This window comes from Elaeis guineensis, chromosome 2 (assembly GCF_000442705.2).
Source record: "Elaeis guineensis isolate ETL-2024a chromosome 2, EG11, whole genome shotgun sequence".
Classification (NCBI taxonomy): Eukaryota; Viridiplantae; Streptophyta; class Magnoliopsida; order Arecales; family Arecaceae; genus Elaeis; species Elaeis guineensis.
This window is the reverse complement of record NC_025994.2, coordinates 77,132,923-77,150,096: the sequence shown is the minus strand read 5'-3', so window position 1 is coordinate 77,150,096 and position 17,174 is coordinate 77,132,923. Positions and strand designations below refer to the sequence as shown.

At 36.7% G+C, this 17,174-nt stretch overlaps 1 protein-coding gene and 1 pseudogene across 1 annotated transcript; one reads left to right on the top strand and one right to left on the bottom strand.

Annotated features, from left to right (window-relative positions):
- Window positions 1-1,744: 1,744 nt before the first annotated feature.
- On the top strand, window positions 1,745-12,792 carry LOC105057767 (probable protein S-acyltransferase 22; annotated as a pseudogene).
- Window positions 12,793-13,039: 247 nt separating this feature from the next.
- On the bottom strand, window positions 13,040-14,780 carry LOC105057757 (uncharacterized). The gene has a single exon (XM_010940449.4). The coding sequence runs from the start codon at window positions 14,362-14,364 to the stop codon at window positions 13,414-13,416; it is 951 nt and encodes a 316-aa protein (XP_010938751.1). The 5' UTR covers window positions 14,365-14,780; the 3' UTR covers window positions 13,040-13,413.
- Window positions 14,781-17,174: the final 2,394 nt, after the last annotated feature.

Genomic DNA, 17,174 nt, shown 5'->3' with positions numbered 1-17,174 from the left:
ATGACTTCCTACACAGAATGCCATAATTTTTCTGTAGGATGTCATAATTTTAGTAAGTATATTTTTATTATTTAAAAATTTTATAAATTTTTCAATGATTAAAATATTCTTTCTTATTACGATATTTGTGAAAAAATTATGATATCCTGCGCAAGAAATCATAATTTCAATATAGGATGTCATAATTTTTTCAGAAGAAGAGAAATATTTTCGTTATGCAAAATTTCAAAAAAAAAAGTGAAATTATGGGTATTAAATATATTTGGAAAACGATGACTATATGACTCAATTAAATATGATGATGTATTTTTCTATACTGTATATGGTGTATAAAAATTTTTCCATGCCTTACTAGTTTACCTTGTTAGCACCTACAGTGTACAACACAAGGCCGTGGATCGTGAGCTTCTTTCACATATTGCTGCCCAGCCCATAGTGGTGGATTTAGAAATTTTATTTTGCAGGACCAGTATAATAAAAAAAATGAAGGAGTTAAGAGGAGAAAGAAGAAAAAAATATTTAAAAATAATAAAATATATAAAAAATAATAATATATAATGTTTTAAATATTTTTTATTATTAAATATTAAAATTATAATGACTAATCAAAAATTATTTTAATTATATATATTTGATATGAATAAAAAAAGAAGATAGAAAAAATTAAAAAATGTTATAATAAAAGAAGCTAAAAAGGTATATGTAATTCAAGTTGAGAAGAGAGATAAGAATAACATATAGTTTTTTATTATATTTGGATTGATTAGGATATAAAAAATAAATTAATGTGGGTTTTAAGAGGTAAATGGATAGAGACCATGTAATTGAGGTGGAGTATTGAAAGATAAATAAAGAAATAATAAATAAAAAATGATGGAGGAGGGAGAGAGGTCAAAGTGGTATAAGGAAGAGAGAGTGGGATATATGAATCATTAAAAAGATAGAATGTAGATCATAATTATTCTTTTTATCTTTTGATATATCCTTTTAGGATATAAAAATATAAATAGATGTGAAGTTTAAATATAAAAGATAGACGGATAGAGTTGGGTGGGATGTTAAAAGATAAATAAAAATATAATTAATAAAAAAGAGAAAGAAGAAGAGAGAAGGAAAGAAGTCAAAGTGGTGTGTGAGAGAGAGAAAGAAAGAGATAGGACATGTATTATTAACGAAAAAAATATAGGTCATAATTATTCTTTTGATATGATCTTTTTTTATCATTTATTTCTTCAAAATTTTATATGAGTTATGAATCAATTCATAAAATTAGTAGAATCAATTCTGATTTTTTTTATTAGTCAATATAATTTTTTTATATTATATATATATATATATTTTATATTTATATATATATATATATAGGCATGTGTCGATATTTTTTTTTTTTTTTTTTTTTTTTTTTTTTTTTTTTTTTTTTTTTTTTTTGTATAGGGGTCAATTTTGTGCGTGCGCACTTCTTCACATGTATCCGCCAATGTTGTCCATAAAAAATTCTTGCTGTGCCGCACATGAGAATTAGTATAACTTGCACACAATATACAAAATAGTGGAGTGATGAGTTACTAGGCTAAGTTGTCAACATTTCATGGGATTTTACGGGTGCATTCAGGACTTTGCTTTAGAAAAGTTAGTTACACGATATTGCTTGAATATTTGAACTCTATATAATACGTAAATTTAAATATATATTTTATTTAAATTTAATCATAAATATCATAAATCAAATCACAAACATTAAATATATGATTCGCACGAGTAACGAGCCTAACCACTTTGGAACTGTCTAGAACAACTTTGGATATCTTATGGAAAGATCAGTCAAGAAATATTATTTAATTTTTTTGATTTTATGTAAATATTCACTGTTTATCCGGAGCAAAGTAAATGTATATCCTCACAAGTTTGGACACGCAGAGCGTCGTCTTAATTCACATGTATCATCGCACGTACGTGTGAAGAAAATGTATTATACCCTCCTAGTGGGTGTTTGAAACTTTATATTATCTACCATGCGTTAATAATTAAAGGCATGCTCTGAACGGACTTTTCACCAGGTTGTGACTGTGAGCCTGGGAGTGAAGGGACCACGGCTAGGAAATGGCATCTTTCACACACGCCAGCTTTTGTATGTGTTGAAATAAAAGCAAGACAACAAGGGAATTGAACTGGTCCCTACCAACCGAACAGACCTCTTACGTCCCAATTAGTCCCAAGATTAGCAGTAGCTAATCATTCTTAGGAAAGTGCAGTGCAACATGCATTTTTTTTTTTTTCCCCTCTCACTTTTCAGCCCAAGAATCAAACCATGCACACAAACAGAAAAATGTAAAAAGGATTACAAAAAAAATAGGGTTCTTGAGATGAAGCCATCCAGATGCCTTTCGAACGAAGTCCCAATGGATTGAAAAGAGAAATTAGTGTATATCTTGTACCCATGATTGAATTAAAGGGCTAACCAAACCAATCCATTTCTTCAGCCAACAGTCTGACCTGGCTGGTGGCAACAAAAAAGCCTTTGAGAGAGAGGAGTAATGACAAGAGCCTAGAGAGACAGAAGAGGCTTTTGGTGACTTTTAATCATTAAAAAGGAACAGGAAAGGAGTAATTCCAGCTATGTATTAATTAATCTCAGGGACACCTGAGGTCTTTGAAAAGGGGGAGAGAGAGAGACATGCATCTCATTGGCTTGCAAGGCTCATGGAGAGAACTCAGTGAAGTGACACTTCTCTAGTCTTTCCCTCCCTTCTCCTCTTCCCCACAACCCTCCCCTTCCTCCTACCAACCCACATTGCTCAGTTTTCTTCCCACTGATGTGACTGGAAAGATTATAAGAATGCTGCCTTGCAGGGTTGCTTCTGTGAACGCTCCCATCTCTTCCTGAGAAGAGAAGTGAACCCATCTCTCTCTCTCCCCCCAAGGTGGAAATGAGGAGGAATGGGTGGCAGCTTCCTTACCATCCTCTTCAGGTATGTTCTTTCCTTTTTCCTTTTGGTTCTTTCTCTTTCTTGTACTTTTGAAAATGGTTGGTGATCTTCTTTTCTCATTTCTTTCTGCAGGTGGTGGCAATAGCTGTTTTTCTGGCACTGGCGTTTTCTTTCTACGTATTCTTTGCTCCCTTTGTGGGAAAGAAGCTCTTTGAGTATGTCATTATTGGGCTCTACACTCCATTGGTAATGTTCTTGCTACTCCCTGAAAACTTTTTCTCCATTATTTTTCTATTTATTTGTCATGTGAGAATTTTTTTTTTTTTTTTTGCTTTTTCTTGGAGTTATGTCTGTCGTGGCTCTTTCTGCTCTTTCTTTTGTTTTAGTTGCTTGGAATAAATTGTTTGTTTTTGAAATTGTTTTCTTTTTCTAATTTTGTTGTCTCATTCTTCTTGATTTACATTTGCATAGACCAATCCGATCAAAAATACGCTCTTGCTAATGTGGGTGAATGGAATTTTATGCTAACGCCCCTCTGATGTGGATTCTGCTAATAATTGAAGAAGTAGAGACTTTTGCGAAATCTGATAAAAGAAAGTTGTGAAACTATGTATAGTTTTTTTCCCCTTTTTTTGCCAATTTTGATGCATATGAGGATGTCAAGTTTCATTAGTTTTGAAAATGACCTGCAGTGCCCAACTTAATGTGTCTGCTACTTTAGCCCAAAGGCCACAGGTTTATTGTTATGGCTGATGGAAATTTTGCAGTTCAGAATCTTTCACATTAGCTAGCAGTAAACAGTTTCATCTTTAATTGCTACTTGCTTTTTTATAAATATCTGCTGCTAGCAAATTTTCCTCAGGGCTTATTTTAAGTGTGTACTTCTTTTTGTTGATTCAACTATGATTCAAGAGAGGTAAAGGCTTAGAAAATGGTCATTCTTGATATGAATGATTTAACTTGCTGTTATAGATTCCGGAACACCAATTCAGTAAGATGACACTTTAGCAACCTTTGCTTCCCAAGCTTCCTTAGGATAACAACTTCATGTAAGAGCCTAATTGTTCTCACTACATTCATTTCCTGCCGAATCACATGTCACATGTGGCTTGTTTTAGCTAAATCATGAAATAAGATAAAGGGTTTGATGCTCTTGGCAGGAAGCTCAAAGTCTGCATTAGGCATACTTTAGAAGCATAATCATGTAGGGGTTCTTGGATTGATATCTGCACTTGGTGGTTCTTTACATGTTATTATAACACATACTTTTCCTGAAGTATGTGTACCATATGATTTTCTTCCAAATGTTGCTTTAGCCACTTGTATCAGGCTTAGTACCTAATTAATAACATATATCTATGAGCTTATCACAAGCGTAGATACTAATATGAGGAACAATGGAAGAAAAAGAAGCAAGGTACAATCGCTTAACAAGATATCTGCATGAAGTTGGAACATATTCTTACAGCTTTCTTTAGGGAGACAGACCTACGAACTCTGTCCATAGGTATACATATACTAGACTTTTGCTGAAGTGTCGTGGATTGGTTGGTGACTATGCAAGTCCAGTTTCTGGATACCTTAACATAGCAAGTATCCTGAGTCATACATTTACAGTTACACTGATTTGTAGTAATCTCCATGTTTTCCAGCTTTCAGCATAGTGGACAATGGTTAAACAAATTGCAGTTATAAGACAGTTAGGTTATTTGAATAAATGTTACATTGCTTATCTCACAGAAGATATCATAAGCATGATAACATATATATATATATCTAAAGCGTCTTTGAAGTCAACATATTGGAAAAACTGCAGTGTAGCCCAAAGGTTGCGAGCCTACTCTAAATTGAGGAGGTTGTGTGTCCAAATCTTGGGTGTCTGAGTATTTAATACTGGTCATTCTTCCATCACTTCTGTGGAGTAATTGCTGGCACACTAATGGCCATTCTCAAACAAAGGTCAATAACTTGGAATTGTAGGAATCATATTCTGAAGTTCATTTAATTTTTTTGTGTGTATCATATTGAATATATGTACATGTTGCAACAAGCAAAAATACTGATATGATGGGTACTTTCAGGTGACATGTGTCTTTGCTCTGTACATCTGGTGTGCTGCCATAGATCCTGGGGACCCGGGATATTTCAAGTCAAAGAAATATCTTAATATAGAAGACAATGGAAAGCAGATTCATCCCAAGATATCTAGAGAAGGAGCTGAATTAATTTCCTCAATTAATGAAGCACATCCTACAACAGTAACAGGAGTTAAACCGCTTGATAAGGACACTCATGCTGATGATACTGGGGGAAAATTATCTGACAGACTTGAAAAGAAAAAACCATCTTGTTTTAGTATGCATTTTTCAATGGTTTTGTTCAGCCGGTGCCGTCTTTCTTTTGTATGTAACCAGTGCCATTCGCATGATCATTCTTCTGAGCAGCAGACAAGTGAGGATGGCATGTTTTATTGCACCCTTTGTGAAGTTGAGGTATGCAGCAGGCGCCTTGCAGTTATACTAATTTTCACTGATGATCTATGGGCTGAACTATTTTGGTCTTATATATTGCAATATTCTTAATTCTGTCCTTTTGGAAATTGTATATTGTCTAATTTTGCAGAATAATTTTCTTATTAGATTGTTGGGTTTGCATTTCACATGTAACAGCTTCCTGCTAACTTCTTCTTCTTCTTCTTTCTTTTTTTTCATCATTTGCTGTTGAATCTATTCTAGTTTGAATTGCAACAAACAATATTCTATTTTCTTCTTTGCTGTGTACAATAAAAGGTCTGGTTAAAGTTTGTTGGTTATGATTATAATGGTGTATTCTACATAAATTATTTACATAATGTATCTGGTATTTCTGAAGGTCACTAGACATTCAGCCAACTTCTTAAAAATAAGATAAAAAATATGATACAGGTTGATCACAGGCGACAAGTAATTTAAGGTATTGTGGTTTCATCTCTGTCAAACCTTGTCTACCATGTAACATCTTATCTCAAATAATTCTTTATATGGTCATCTAAATATTATCTCTCTTGGAATCCTTTATTTTAATTCACCAGTCTGCTCCCAAAAATTTGTCTGAGTTCCTTATTGCCAATTGTGCTTTTGGTGCATTAGTGCTGGAAAAAATTAATATCTACTTTTCTAGTACCAACAAAATAGGTTTTAATTTACCTTTGACCTCCATATGTTCATGACTTTGTTCTTCGTATCATTGCAAATGATTTACATCTACTTACTTCATATTATACATATAGGTATATTTATATATGTAGGTACATGGATGTGGATGTGGATGTGTATATGCATGTGCAGTGTAGAGACATATGCCTAGAATTATATTCTTCACCTCCACATACGTTTTCAAACACTTCTTGCATGTCAGTGTTTTAACTGACATGTTAGTTTACGATCTGGATTACATACTTTACATTAATTCTTGGACAGATGAGCTAATGATTTTAAACTCAATGATGGGTCACCCAAATTAAAGATCCAAGCTGTTGGACATGATCTACACTTAAAAAAATAAAAAAATTAAAAAATAAAAAACAAGAAATAAAAAAAAAAAACTTGAAACCAAATTTATATATTTTGGTAGTCTCTAAACTATGATCAAGTTGGAATACAATTGAACGGTATCAATTGCACTAGTATAGTAAAATATATTATTGGGCATTTAAATTGAAAATCCATTTGATGGATCATAATCTACACATCTTAAAATATAAGCAGATTTAAATTAACTAGGTTTTCACGATTAGTTCATAGTAAAACACAGTATCCTGCTAGTAAAACCAACCATTTTGACATCTACTTAATGATTAGATTAGAGACCACCAAAACACAAGCATGTTTTTTACAGTGTAAATGTATTCAATAGTTTGGATCTTGAATTTGTACAGTTTATCATTGATTTTGAATCATTATCTCCTTTTTCAAGCAATTAGCATATGGTTTATACTGTCTTTATAGTGTAAGTCTTATTTTATTGATGCTTTTCGTACCATCCTACATCATGGTTACAGAAGTTTTGAATTCCCTTTCAGAAAATCATGTGCCACTTATCCTAGATGTGGTTATGACTTCAAACAATCTCTGGTGGACATTGTGCAGGTGTTCAGGCATAGCAAGCACTGCCGAGTTTGTGACAAATGTGTTGACGACTTTGATCATCACTGCAGGGTACAAGCTTTTGGTTGACATAATATTTTCCCTTCCTTTTTCCAACAACAGTGACAGCCTAATATCTTTGCCTCCTTACTCTTGTAGTGGCTAACAACTGTATAGGCAGAAGAAATTATCGAAAGTTCTTCATTCTCATGCTTTCTGCACTCGTTCTGGTAAGCAAAGCCTTTGTTTGTCAGGATTTGTGGCATTTGCAACACATCCCGTACCCTACACATTGGGTGTTCATGTCCCTCTAGTGATCTTGCACATGCGTGTCCAGTTTCCAATGAAGGGACCTAGACCTGAATCCCTACCTGGCAGTCAAGAGTTGTATATAGCACTTTTATTCTGGGTCCTTTTCATTCTGGTTGATTATTGACAGGTCTCCATGATTTATGCACCTTGGGCTTGAACCTGCAGCTTATTCTACAGTGGTCAATAGGAGTACTTGTGTTGATTCTTTGTTTTATCGAGCGGAAGCAATTTTCTGTAGAGATAGCCTCAAAGTTGGGAAGCAGTTTCTCTCCAGTACCATATACTGTGGTGGTGGTAAGTTCCTTAAACCCCTCTTCTTCTTCCACTCTGTTGATGCCTTCTAAGAATCCATTGATCTTTCCTAAAGAAAAAAGATATTAGTGCCACAAATCCATATTTTCTCTTCAAAATGCCTGACTTGAGCTTAAAGTACATACTGAAATTTCTGGAGGGGTCTTTGAATACTGATTTTGTTGGTTAACATGGTGATGTTATGGTTGACAGGGTTTTTGCACCTTCTTAGCAATGGTTGCCACTTTGCCACTTGCTCAACTTTTCTTCTTCCATGTTCTTCTGATTACAAAGGTAACTTTAGAGCTGATTCCTACTTCATGTGCTAGCTGGTTTGTTTCATCCCAATTCAGTGCTTGACATGCATTGACATGGGCTCAAGCCATGACTTTTTTTCTTGCATTAAGCATTAATATGTACTTATAATCTAGTTTTAACTTGGTAATCTTTGACCAACACACTTCTCTAGATCTTCTTGTCATATGAATTTCAATTTAGAATGATCAAGTTTCAATTACTATTACACACGATTGAGTGCATGAGATTTAAAAACAAACTTAGTACCGTGAATCATCTTCTCTCCCTATTACTTAATGAGTTTTTTTGTTTTCTTCTCTGTGTGGTCTTTTACTGGCTTCGGTTCGTTTAACTTTTTGTACTGTTAAATTAAAACTAACCTTGTTTACTCTTCATGAATGAAGTCTTATATATAAATGAAAATATGTAAGAAAAACAGGAAGACAATCCATTTGTATAGTGCTTTCTTTAGGCCATTTGTCTTCATATTTTTTATTGATCGACAATAGTTCAATTATTTATGTGATTGTTCGAAACTGTATGAGAAATTAACAAGGTGCATCTAACTACATAAACTGCCAATATCCTGTCAATCCATACTATGATTTCTGGGATTGTTAAGACTAGCTAGCAAGGTTTTTATCTCTCCTGTGACCATGTCTTATCATGGTCTTTGGAGACAGGGAATCAGCACATACGATTATATCATAGCCTTGAGGGAGCAGGAGCAGCAGGGTGTTGATGGTCAGCAGAGTCCTCAAATGTCTCCAGGCAGCTCTCTTACTGGACTGAGCACTGCTAGTTCCTTCAGCACATTTCGTGGTGGTGCATGGTGCACTCCTCCACGGTTATTTGTTGAGGACCAGGTAATGTTGTCTTTTCTTCTCTACAATTTTATTTTTAAAATATAAAGAACTTTATTAGGTTCAACTTTTGTCAAATATAAAAATTGTATATACAACATTAACAAGAAGGCTTGTGGTCTTGGTATCGGACTGTGCACCAGTAGGAGACCAGTATGGTACGATATTGGTACCATAATGTACCAAATCAATGCACCAAAGCAGTTTTTTATTTTTGAGATTTTTAAGCTTCCTTTGTTTAGTTTTGACCAAAAATATGATTTTGTGATTTCATTTTTGATGTCCAAATGTAGTTTATTTTATTTTTTATATATATTTCATGCCTAAAGAATGGTGTCACTGTATAATACATGTTAAATTAATTAAGACAACATTGAAAATATAAACTACTGATAAATACAAATTGGAAATACAATATACACGCATCTATTCAATTCCAAGTCGAGTGTCAATTTCCCTCATACATGCCTAGGTCATGTTCATAATCAGGCCTTAAGACTTGACTACAGTCTTACTATTGTGCTCAACCAAGATGCTGGTAGATTTTTTGTATCGATAGCCATCCCGATGGTATTCTGTATCAAGTACAGTTGGAACGTCAAAAAAAGAACTGAGCAAAATCTAATCTATAGTCTGACTAAGGCTGGGAGGATGACATGCACCCAAATATGAACACTCAAGGAGTGTATCCATATCGGTCATGACTCCAACATGGGAGGATAAGATCTGGTATAAGATGATAATTCTGAGTGCCGAGGGGATTCCAAATTTGGTATCTGTCCACCACCTATGGATTCTCTCCTCCTATATGCTATGGTTCCTTCCATTGTATTGTGCAATAGAAATCTAATTTCCATTTAAACATGTTACAGTCTCTGACAAGAATATTACACACACTTAAGTCTTGGAACCATCAAACTGGAGCACAATTGAGCAAACATACTTCCTCTGAAGGCAATAGACAATTCAACTCTGTTGCCATTGAGGTTTGTTTATTAGGGATTGAATATCATTAGCTATGTCAATAAGCTATGATTGTCTCATCCTTAAAGCAACTATTTGTCCTCTAACACCTCTGACCACATGCTTAAATTCCATGCCTTCAAAATACATGTTAGATGCTGGATGCTTTTATAATACAACATAACATTCGATATCAACTGTGGAGACAAAAATCTTGTATATACTGATGCAACCCAAAGAACCAAAAGACATCCTTGATGGCCAACTTCAAAGCTCAAAGTAGCAAGGTCAAGTCATGCAACGCTTATGCAAGTCAAAAGATGGTGCTTGTAAATTCCAAAAACTAATCCCCTTCTAAGCAGAAAGTTCAGCCTCCCAATCATAGCTGTACTCAAAATGTTCCACCTATCATGAAAGTTTAGAGTTTTTTTTAGAAAAAAGTTTGGAGTGTAAATATGTAGACTGATCTTTGGTTGTGTGTTTGTACTGTCTATACATCAAATTAGGGCAATCTGATACATACATGCATACTTTGCTCGCGCCCCAATCTTTGAGCTTTTCTAATCAAATTCTCCAATGTATAAGTTCATCTTTTCTTCTACATTGTGATAGTCCCCCATCGGTGGGTTGGAAATTTAAATGGGACATATAAGGATTTAAAGTGGGCCACAACCATAACTTGGCTTAAGCATTTTGGCCCACGTGGTTTTGGGCCCAATAAAAGCAATGGGTTGGGGTTGGGGTGTTACAAATGGTATCAGAGCCGCAAATACCTAGCTAATTGAGATTGGGGTTCGGGCATTACAAATGTTATTATGATAGTCCCACATCGGTGGGTTGGAAATCTAAATGGGACATATAATAAGGATTTAAAGTGGGCCACAACCATAACTTGGCTTAAGCGTTTTGGCCCACGTGGTTTCGGGCACAATAAAAGTTATGGGTTGGGGTTGGGACGTTATAAATGGTATTAGAGCACTCCTGAGGTACTATCATATGGGGCCACACTAGAACAGACTGTATCCTGATGAGGTCCCTTGATCTGGCTGGGGAGGTTGATCACAGATGACGGTGATAGCAGCGTAGTGGGTTTACCTTCGGAGTCTCATATGGATGTGTACTGGGAGGGGATACTGGGGCCAAAGTGGGTCCTGACTAGGACGTCAGGGATTTAAAGTGGAGAAGATTGTGATAGTCCCACATCGGTGGGTTGGAAATTTAAATGGGACATATAAGGATTTAAAGTGGGCCATTGGCCCACATGGTTTCGGGCTCAATAAAAGTTATGGGTTGGGGTTGGGGCGTTGCATACATATTCAAGAATATACCTAGTGACATTGTTGAGAGATTGGGGAAGAAATTTTTATAAAGAGTCCTCCTTTACAACCAAAAGATCCATTGAGATGTGGACTTAAAGTTCATCACTCAGCTGATCACCTTAAACCTATCCCCTTAGGAAAGCCCAATATTTTCTGCTATACATAAACATAAGTTATGCACTGGAAAAGTGAGCTAGGCAAGTTTTTTAAGCACAACTACTTTGTTGAGTAGATGAATTGATGGTGTATAAATCCAATGTTTCAAAACACAAGAATGAGCCACACTGCAGGTCAGCATGTTGTAGGATCTGAAACTTCTTGTTTCTTTTTTAAACTTTGTAGTCCCATTATGTATAATACCTGCCTTGCAATAAAAATTTTGCTTATATGAACTTGTCCTCGACTTATTGCTGCCTCTTTCCAGTGGTTCTGTCATAGGGACTTAACATAAGCATTTTCGGTTCTTTTTCTAGTTTGATGTTTTCCTCCAGAAATTGGCATGTCCAGAAGTTCTTCCAGAATGAGGATGGCAACAGAAGAGTCAACCAGGAAAAGGAATGCTGCAAGTGTGAAAATCAGCCCATGGATCTTGGCAAGACTGAATGCTGAAGAGGTTTCAAAAGCAGCTGCACAGGCAAGGAAGAAGTCTAAAATCCTGCAGCCCATTGGAAGACTAGAGGTACCACTGGGGCAAGAAAAAGATAATAGCTTTGGCAGTGGCAGCGAACGGATGGTTATGAGGACTGACAACCGTAGAAGGGCTACAAGAGAGGTAGGATGTCCAATGACATCCCTCTGGAACCCCTTGCAAAAGTAACTGCCAGTGCTCCTGGGAGTAACTCCAGTGACCTGGCTCCAGAGACATCCGCAGTTTGGCACCTCTGCAGCTTGAAGCGAGGAATGCTTTCTGGACAAGCCAAGACATGTTATCTACTAGGATGGTTGCATCTTCTCCGGATAGCAGTTTGGGTTCACCAGATCTCCATCCGTTCCATGTGTCTTCCTCTGGAGCTGAAGAAGAACAGGTCCCGAAATCCTTCTCCACATGTGCTGTTGTCCAAAAGGGAATTCAGATCTCAATATCAAGTGATGGGTATGAAGCATCCGGTGGTGAAGACAGTGATCGGTTTCCATCCAGAATTGTAAATAGATCTGTTACTAACCCGATCTTCAACTCAGGTCAGGGCGACATTGTAGATGAATTAGAAGTACCATCCTTGGCAGGCCTGGAATCTGACGAGCAACACTTTGATCAAATATAATGACTGAGGCTTATATGTTTCATTGCATTAGGAGTGAACATCATGGCATCACTTTCAAGTCATATTCTATTCTTCCTGAAAGCAGTCAATTTAGTTGGTGACTTGATCACCATTCTGGCCTGAGATTTTGAAGAAAATTGTTCTCTTTAGAGGTAACTACTCTGGTCGTATGTAGGGTTATCTGGCTTAGAAGTTGTGATAAAGACTGATGAATGGTTTGCTATGTTCAATCTTGAAATTAGCAGTTATTTTCTTGTCTTTCCTGTACTCTGTTTTATGCCTTTGTTTCCTGCTGTAACCCAAAAATTTATTGGCTCATCTGTTGCTTTCTGTTATTAAGGACATGAATTCATAGAAATTTTTTGTTGGCATTCCAAGCTAGATTCATGCCAGGTAGCTTTGTTATCAAGTTTGTCAGGCTCCAAGGCATCTTCTCTGCCCATGGTTTTTTCACTTTGATTTAAAGGATTTTCCATGTAAATCCTGTGTTTGCATTGATCTTTATCTCTTCGATTTCTCTTTTTATTGACATCTTGCTACAACATTATTCATGCTTTCAGTTATCTCTGCAGCTATTACTGTTGCATCAGGAAATCCTACAACAGAGTTTTGTTGTAGTAAATCTCATGCTGCGAGTGTTTGTAAAGATTTCTCTAAGATGCGCCTCCTGTTTTGCAGTAGGCTACTAATTGGTGTCAGATTAACAAAATTCTCAGCTCACTTTGCTGCATATTGGAAGAATGTTATTCATTACATTTTTACAATCAGACAACAAGAAAAAGGTTTACAAGAAAAATGGGATGATGGGAAAAACAGGTTTTCTTTTTCCCATTCCTTCCACAATTTGTGACACCATATAAAGCTTGCTATAAAAACAAATGCTGTACTCTTCTCCTGGATTGTGAGATTTTTTCGCTACACCAAAGCAATGCCTGTAGATTAGTGTTTGATGTGATGATTATGGTTCTCTGTTGTAGCTTGGATGTGGTCTCTGAAGTTCATGAACAATTTGAAAGCAAGATTATAAATAAACTGAGAGAAGGGGGGGCAAAGTCTCAGACTTGTAGAGCATCTTTCTCTTCTGGTTCCAATTCTGTTCTGTAAAAACTTCTATTCTCCAAATTTGTGCGGCACTCCAACTTGCAGCTCTCGAAGAATATGCAGCTCATGATGGTCTCAAGAACAATGATGAGGGAATGCATGTAAGTGATTGAGAAGGCCTCCCAGATGACTGATGGACTGAATTTTGACAGATGGTATGGCCTCACAACCCTGTACTGAAACAAAGCTTCGATAGCGGCCATCCCCAGATTGGCAGGCAAGGCCAGAGTTAACGCCGTCATGAGCCTGCTCCTGATGAGCATGAATGCCTTGAGGACTGGGAGGTACCCACCGCAATTCTCCATTGCCGCTACTATAATTGCCAGGTTGCAGAGTACTGTTGCATTGGCGATGATCACCGAGTAGAGAACAGCAGCAGCTGCAGATAGGAGGAAAGAATTGCTTGAAGAGAAGCCAATGATATCCACACCATTGAAGACAAGGAATAGGAGGGAAAATATGGTGGCATTGGCTGAGAGGATGGCAAAAGAGTTGAAGAGATAAGTCAGTAGGAGCGAGCGATGAAGGTGGAGGAACGAGGATAATGGAGGAGCATGATTGCGGTGGGAGAATTCGCGAATAGTTTCAACGATGGATGCTTTGGCTAGGAGTAGGAAGGTGAGGTTGAAGGGGAATGTGAAGACGAAGGAGAAGATAGTTTGAGAGATCTTGAGTTGGACGAGGGAAAAGAATTGGGATGTAGGAAAGCCTGCAGCTTGGAACAATGATTCAAGGCGAGAAGAGATGCTGGGTAGGATGACAGCAGAAGAGGTGATGAATGCTTGGGAGAGAAGCAGGGAAGCCGAGACAGGGAAGACGAAAAGGGTGGCGATGGAGGTGAAGGAGTGGTAGCTCTGGAAAAAGGCATGAATGGATCTTCTTATGATTTGTGTAGCCATGCCCATGGTGGGGTGGTGGTTCTCCTCCTGGATGATGGGATGTAGATTCTCTTTGGAAATGGTGAGGGGAGTGGAAGTGGGTGGTATAAGAATGGGGAGGAAGGCCTTTGATTTTTTTCCCCACTCTTTTTGTTTTTTAATTTGGAAGAGGGTGGCCCCCCCTGGATCCAGGGTTGGTGTTTTAGAAGAATGATGGACCACCTACTAAACAAACAGCTCCATAGCAGGGCCAGTTAGGCATGGACTTTACCAGCAAATGTTTGGACAGTTCATGTCAATAGTTTCCCTCCCTAGGAAAACACACCCTCATTTGTCTGAGCCCTCTCCAAAATATTTGCTTGTCTCAATGCAAATATTATTATTATTATTTCTTTTTAACTACCCTGTGATTGGCAAGGAATCCAAACTAAAGTCCCTTCTAGTGGTTGAACATTCAGGCTATGAAACAGGATACCAGACATAGCTGCAGGAGAGTACCAGGCAGGGAATTAAACCAAACAAATGGCTTTAGCCTCCTAACGGTGCTTTATATCTCAAGTCAATGTGTTTCAAGGTTTGTTATACCTACTGTTTAATTGAGGGTGGTTGTTGGCTTTAAATTGTTGGGTTTGCTTACCAAAAAAATGGTTGGCTGTAAATCACTTCAAGTTTGAGACCATAGTTAATATTGAAAAAGTTATCAACTCCCATTCCTGGTTATTTTTTGTCGGCCATGTTGAACTTATGTTTTCAAATATCAGAGGAGCATAAAGAAGGTGAATAGGATAAGGGTGGTGTATGGAACATTTCCATCAGTTGGTGATGTGTTGCATTAACGAAAGCTTTTGATAGGTAAGGCTCAATTAACTGAAGTACTTGTGGTTGAGTTACGTTAGGTACATCATATCAACTACCAAGTGCTCATATCATATGATTTTGTCAACTTTGATGGTAAGGTAGCACTGGCTTAAAATAAATCCTTTAATAAGCATTCACTAAAGTCCACCGAGATAGTGACATCCCTTATCCCCATTAGAGACAGATCTAATTCACCTAGGTTTCAGTGGAGTTGTGAGGATAAACACTTTTGTTATGCAATAAAGTCATGAAGGAGTTCTGTTTTTTGTTGATATCTTTAAAGTCATAGATTATCATCTTTCAGACATACTCTAGAAAAGAAATTCTTTTTTTCCAAGATAGATGTTGGTTCCAATACGCAATTTGTCTCTTAAGACCAAAATTATTCCATATGCTTCCATGGGACAAGCCAAGTGGAATTGAATCATAGGAAAAGGGTGAGGAAGGTGGCAATGATGTGGACATCATGGGGTTGGGCCACCTAATTTCTGGCAGAATTGGCTCTGAGTTTTGGAAGTCCAATCCCTTCTATAAATTTTATTGACTGAATTCCCTGACCTTATTAACTCATCTTCTATCGAATGAGATTCGATGTAAACAATTGAAAAACGTTTTTTCTTTGAACCATAACCCCCCCTTAAAGTGTTGCCAAATTTTCCACATTAGATTGTGATATTTACTAATAATATAACCTTCGTATTATTTTTCCTATTTTTATGTTATATTCACGTTATCTTGTTCCAATAATTTCTCAAATAACCGTAACCACAACCATCCCGCTTTATTCCAATGATTTAGGTCAACTTTATAGTACCTCATTTGTCAAGTACTTATCAAATATTTTTCTTAAAAATTTAATAGATAAATATTCTTATAAAATTCAATAAATATTTCTAATGATTAAATGCAAGAAGCTGAGAACAACTTTTTTAAATTATTATTGCGTACAGTGCGAAAAAGGATTTCTTACGATTGGGTTTTCTTCAGCCAGACTCATCAACTAGGTGGGGATGACAGGGATGACTACCTTTTCTACCGATCATTCTTCTTATGCATAATAATCCAAGATTCTATCATTATTATTTTTTACATTGCAAGCAAAGGTGACTGATGGGGCCCATTGTCATTCTCCAAGCATTGAAAAGAACAATGCACTAAACATGTATGCAATTATTTTTGGCTCTCATCACTAATTAATGATCAACCAAGAGATGCTTTTGGTCCACATAAGATGAAGAAGGCTGCAGTGGAGCAAAACTCTCAGCTGGTCTTACTTCTCACATAGGAGAATACAATTGTGGCCACTGTATGAATTCAGCTCATACACCACCTTTTCTTTTCTTTTCCTCCTGATAATTGCAAGGTACGTTGTTGTTAAGGAAGCAATGTGGGGAGCCTTTGGTAAGAGGTCACATCGTTTGGTATGGAAATTGGTATCTTAAATTTTCTCAAGTTTAGCTCCTTATGGCCATGTCTATTTTAGCAAGACTGGCACTGGCACGGTCTTTCTCATGATTGGATGCTGTGCACGCTACATATCCTTCCACTTTGCTTTCATATACAATCGAGGGAAACAAAGAACATGAAGGACAACAAGTAGTAGAACAAGAAGTTAGAAATTATAATTGACCACAGTCACATTAATCTCCACAAGATCGCTGAATCCATTCTATAGTTTTTTGAAATGTTCTCCTCGATTGGCTGTCACATTGCATCGACCCTGCAAATTGATCCATCACCACAAAATTGTTCAATAAGGTAATCCATCAGTTATCTCAAACTTGGCAAATTAATCTCGAAAGCTGCTCGACTTGTTCCCTATCAACTCAAGCTTTTGTATTCGAGACCATCTACGATCGTTCGTGATGGGCATTTGACACCGTAATTAGGAGCATCCCAGTTTCCTTCCACATGGTTTTTTTTTTTTTAGATGATCAGTTGGTATAATTCCAGGCACAATGTACCTAATTTCTCAAGTC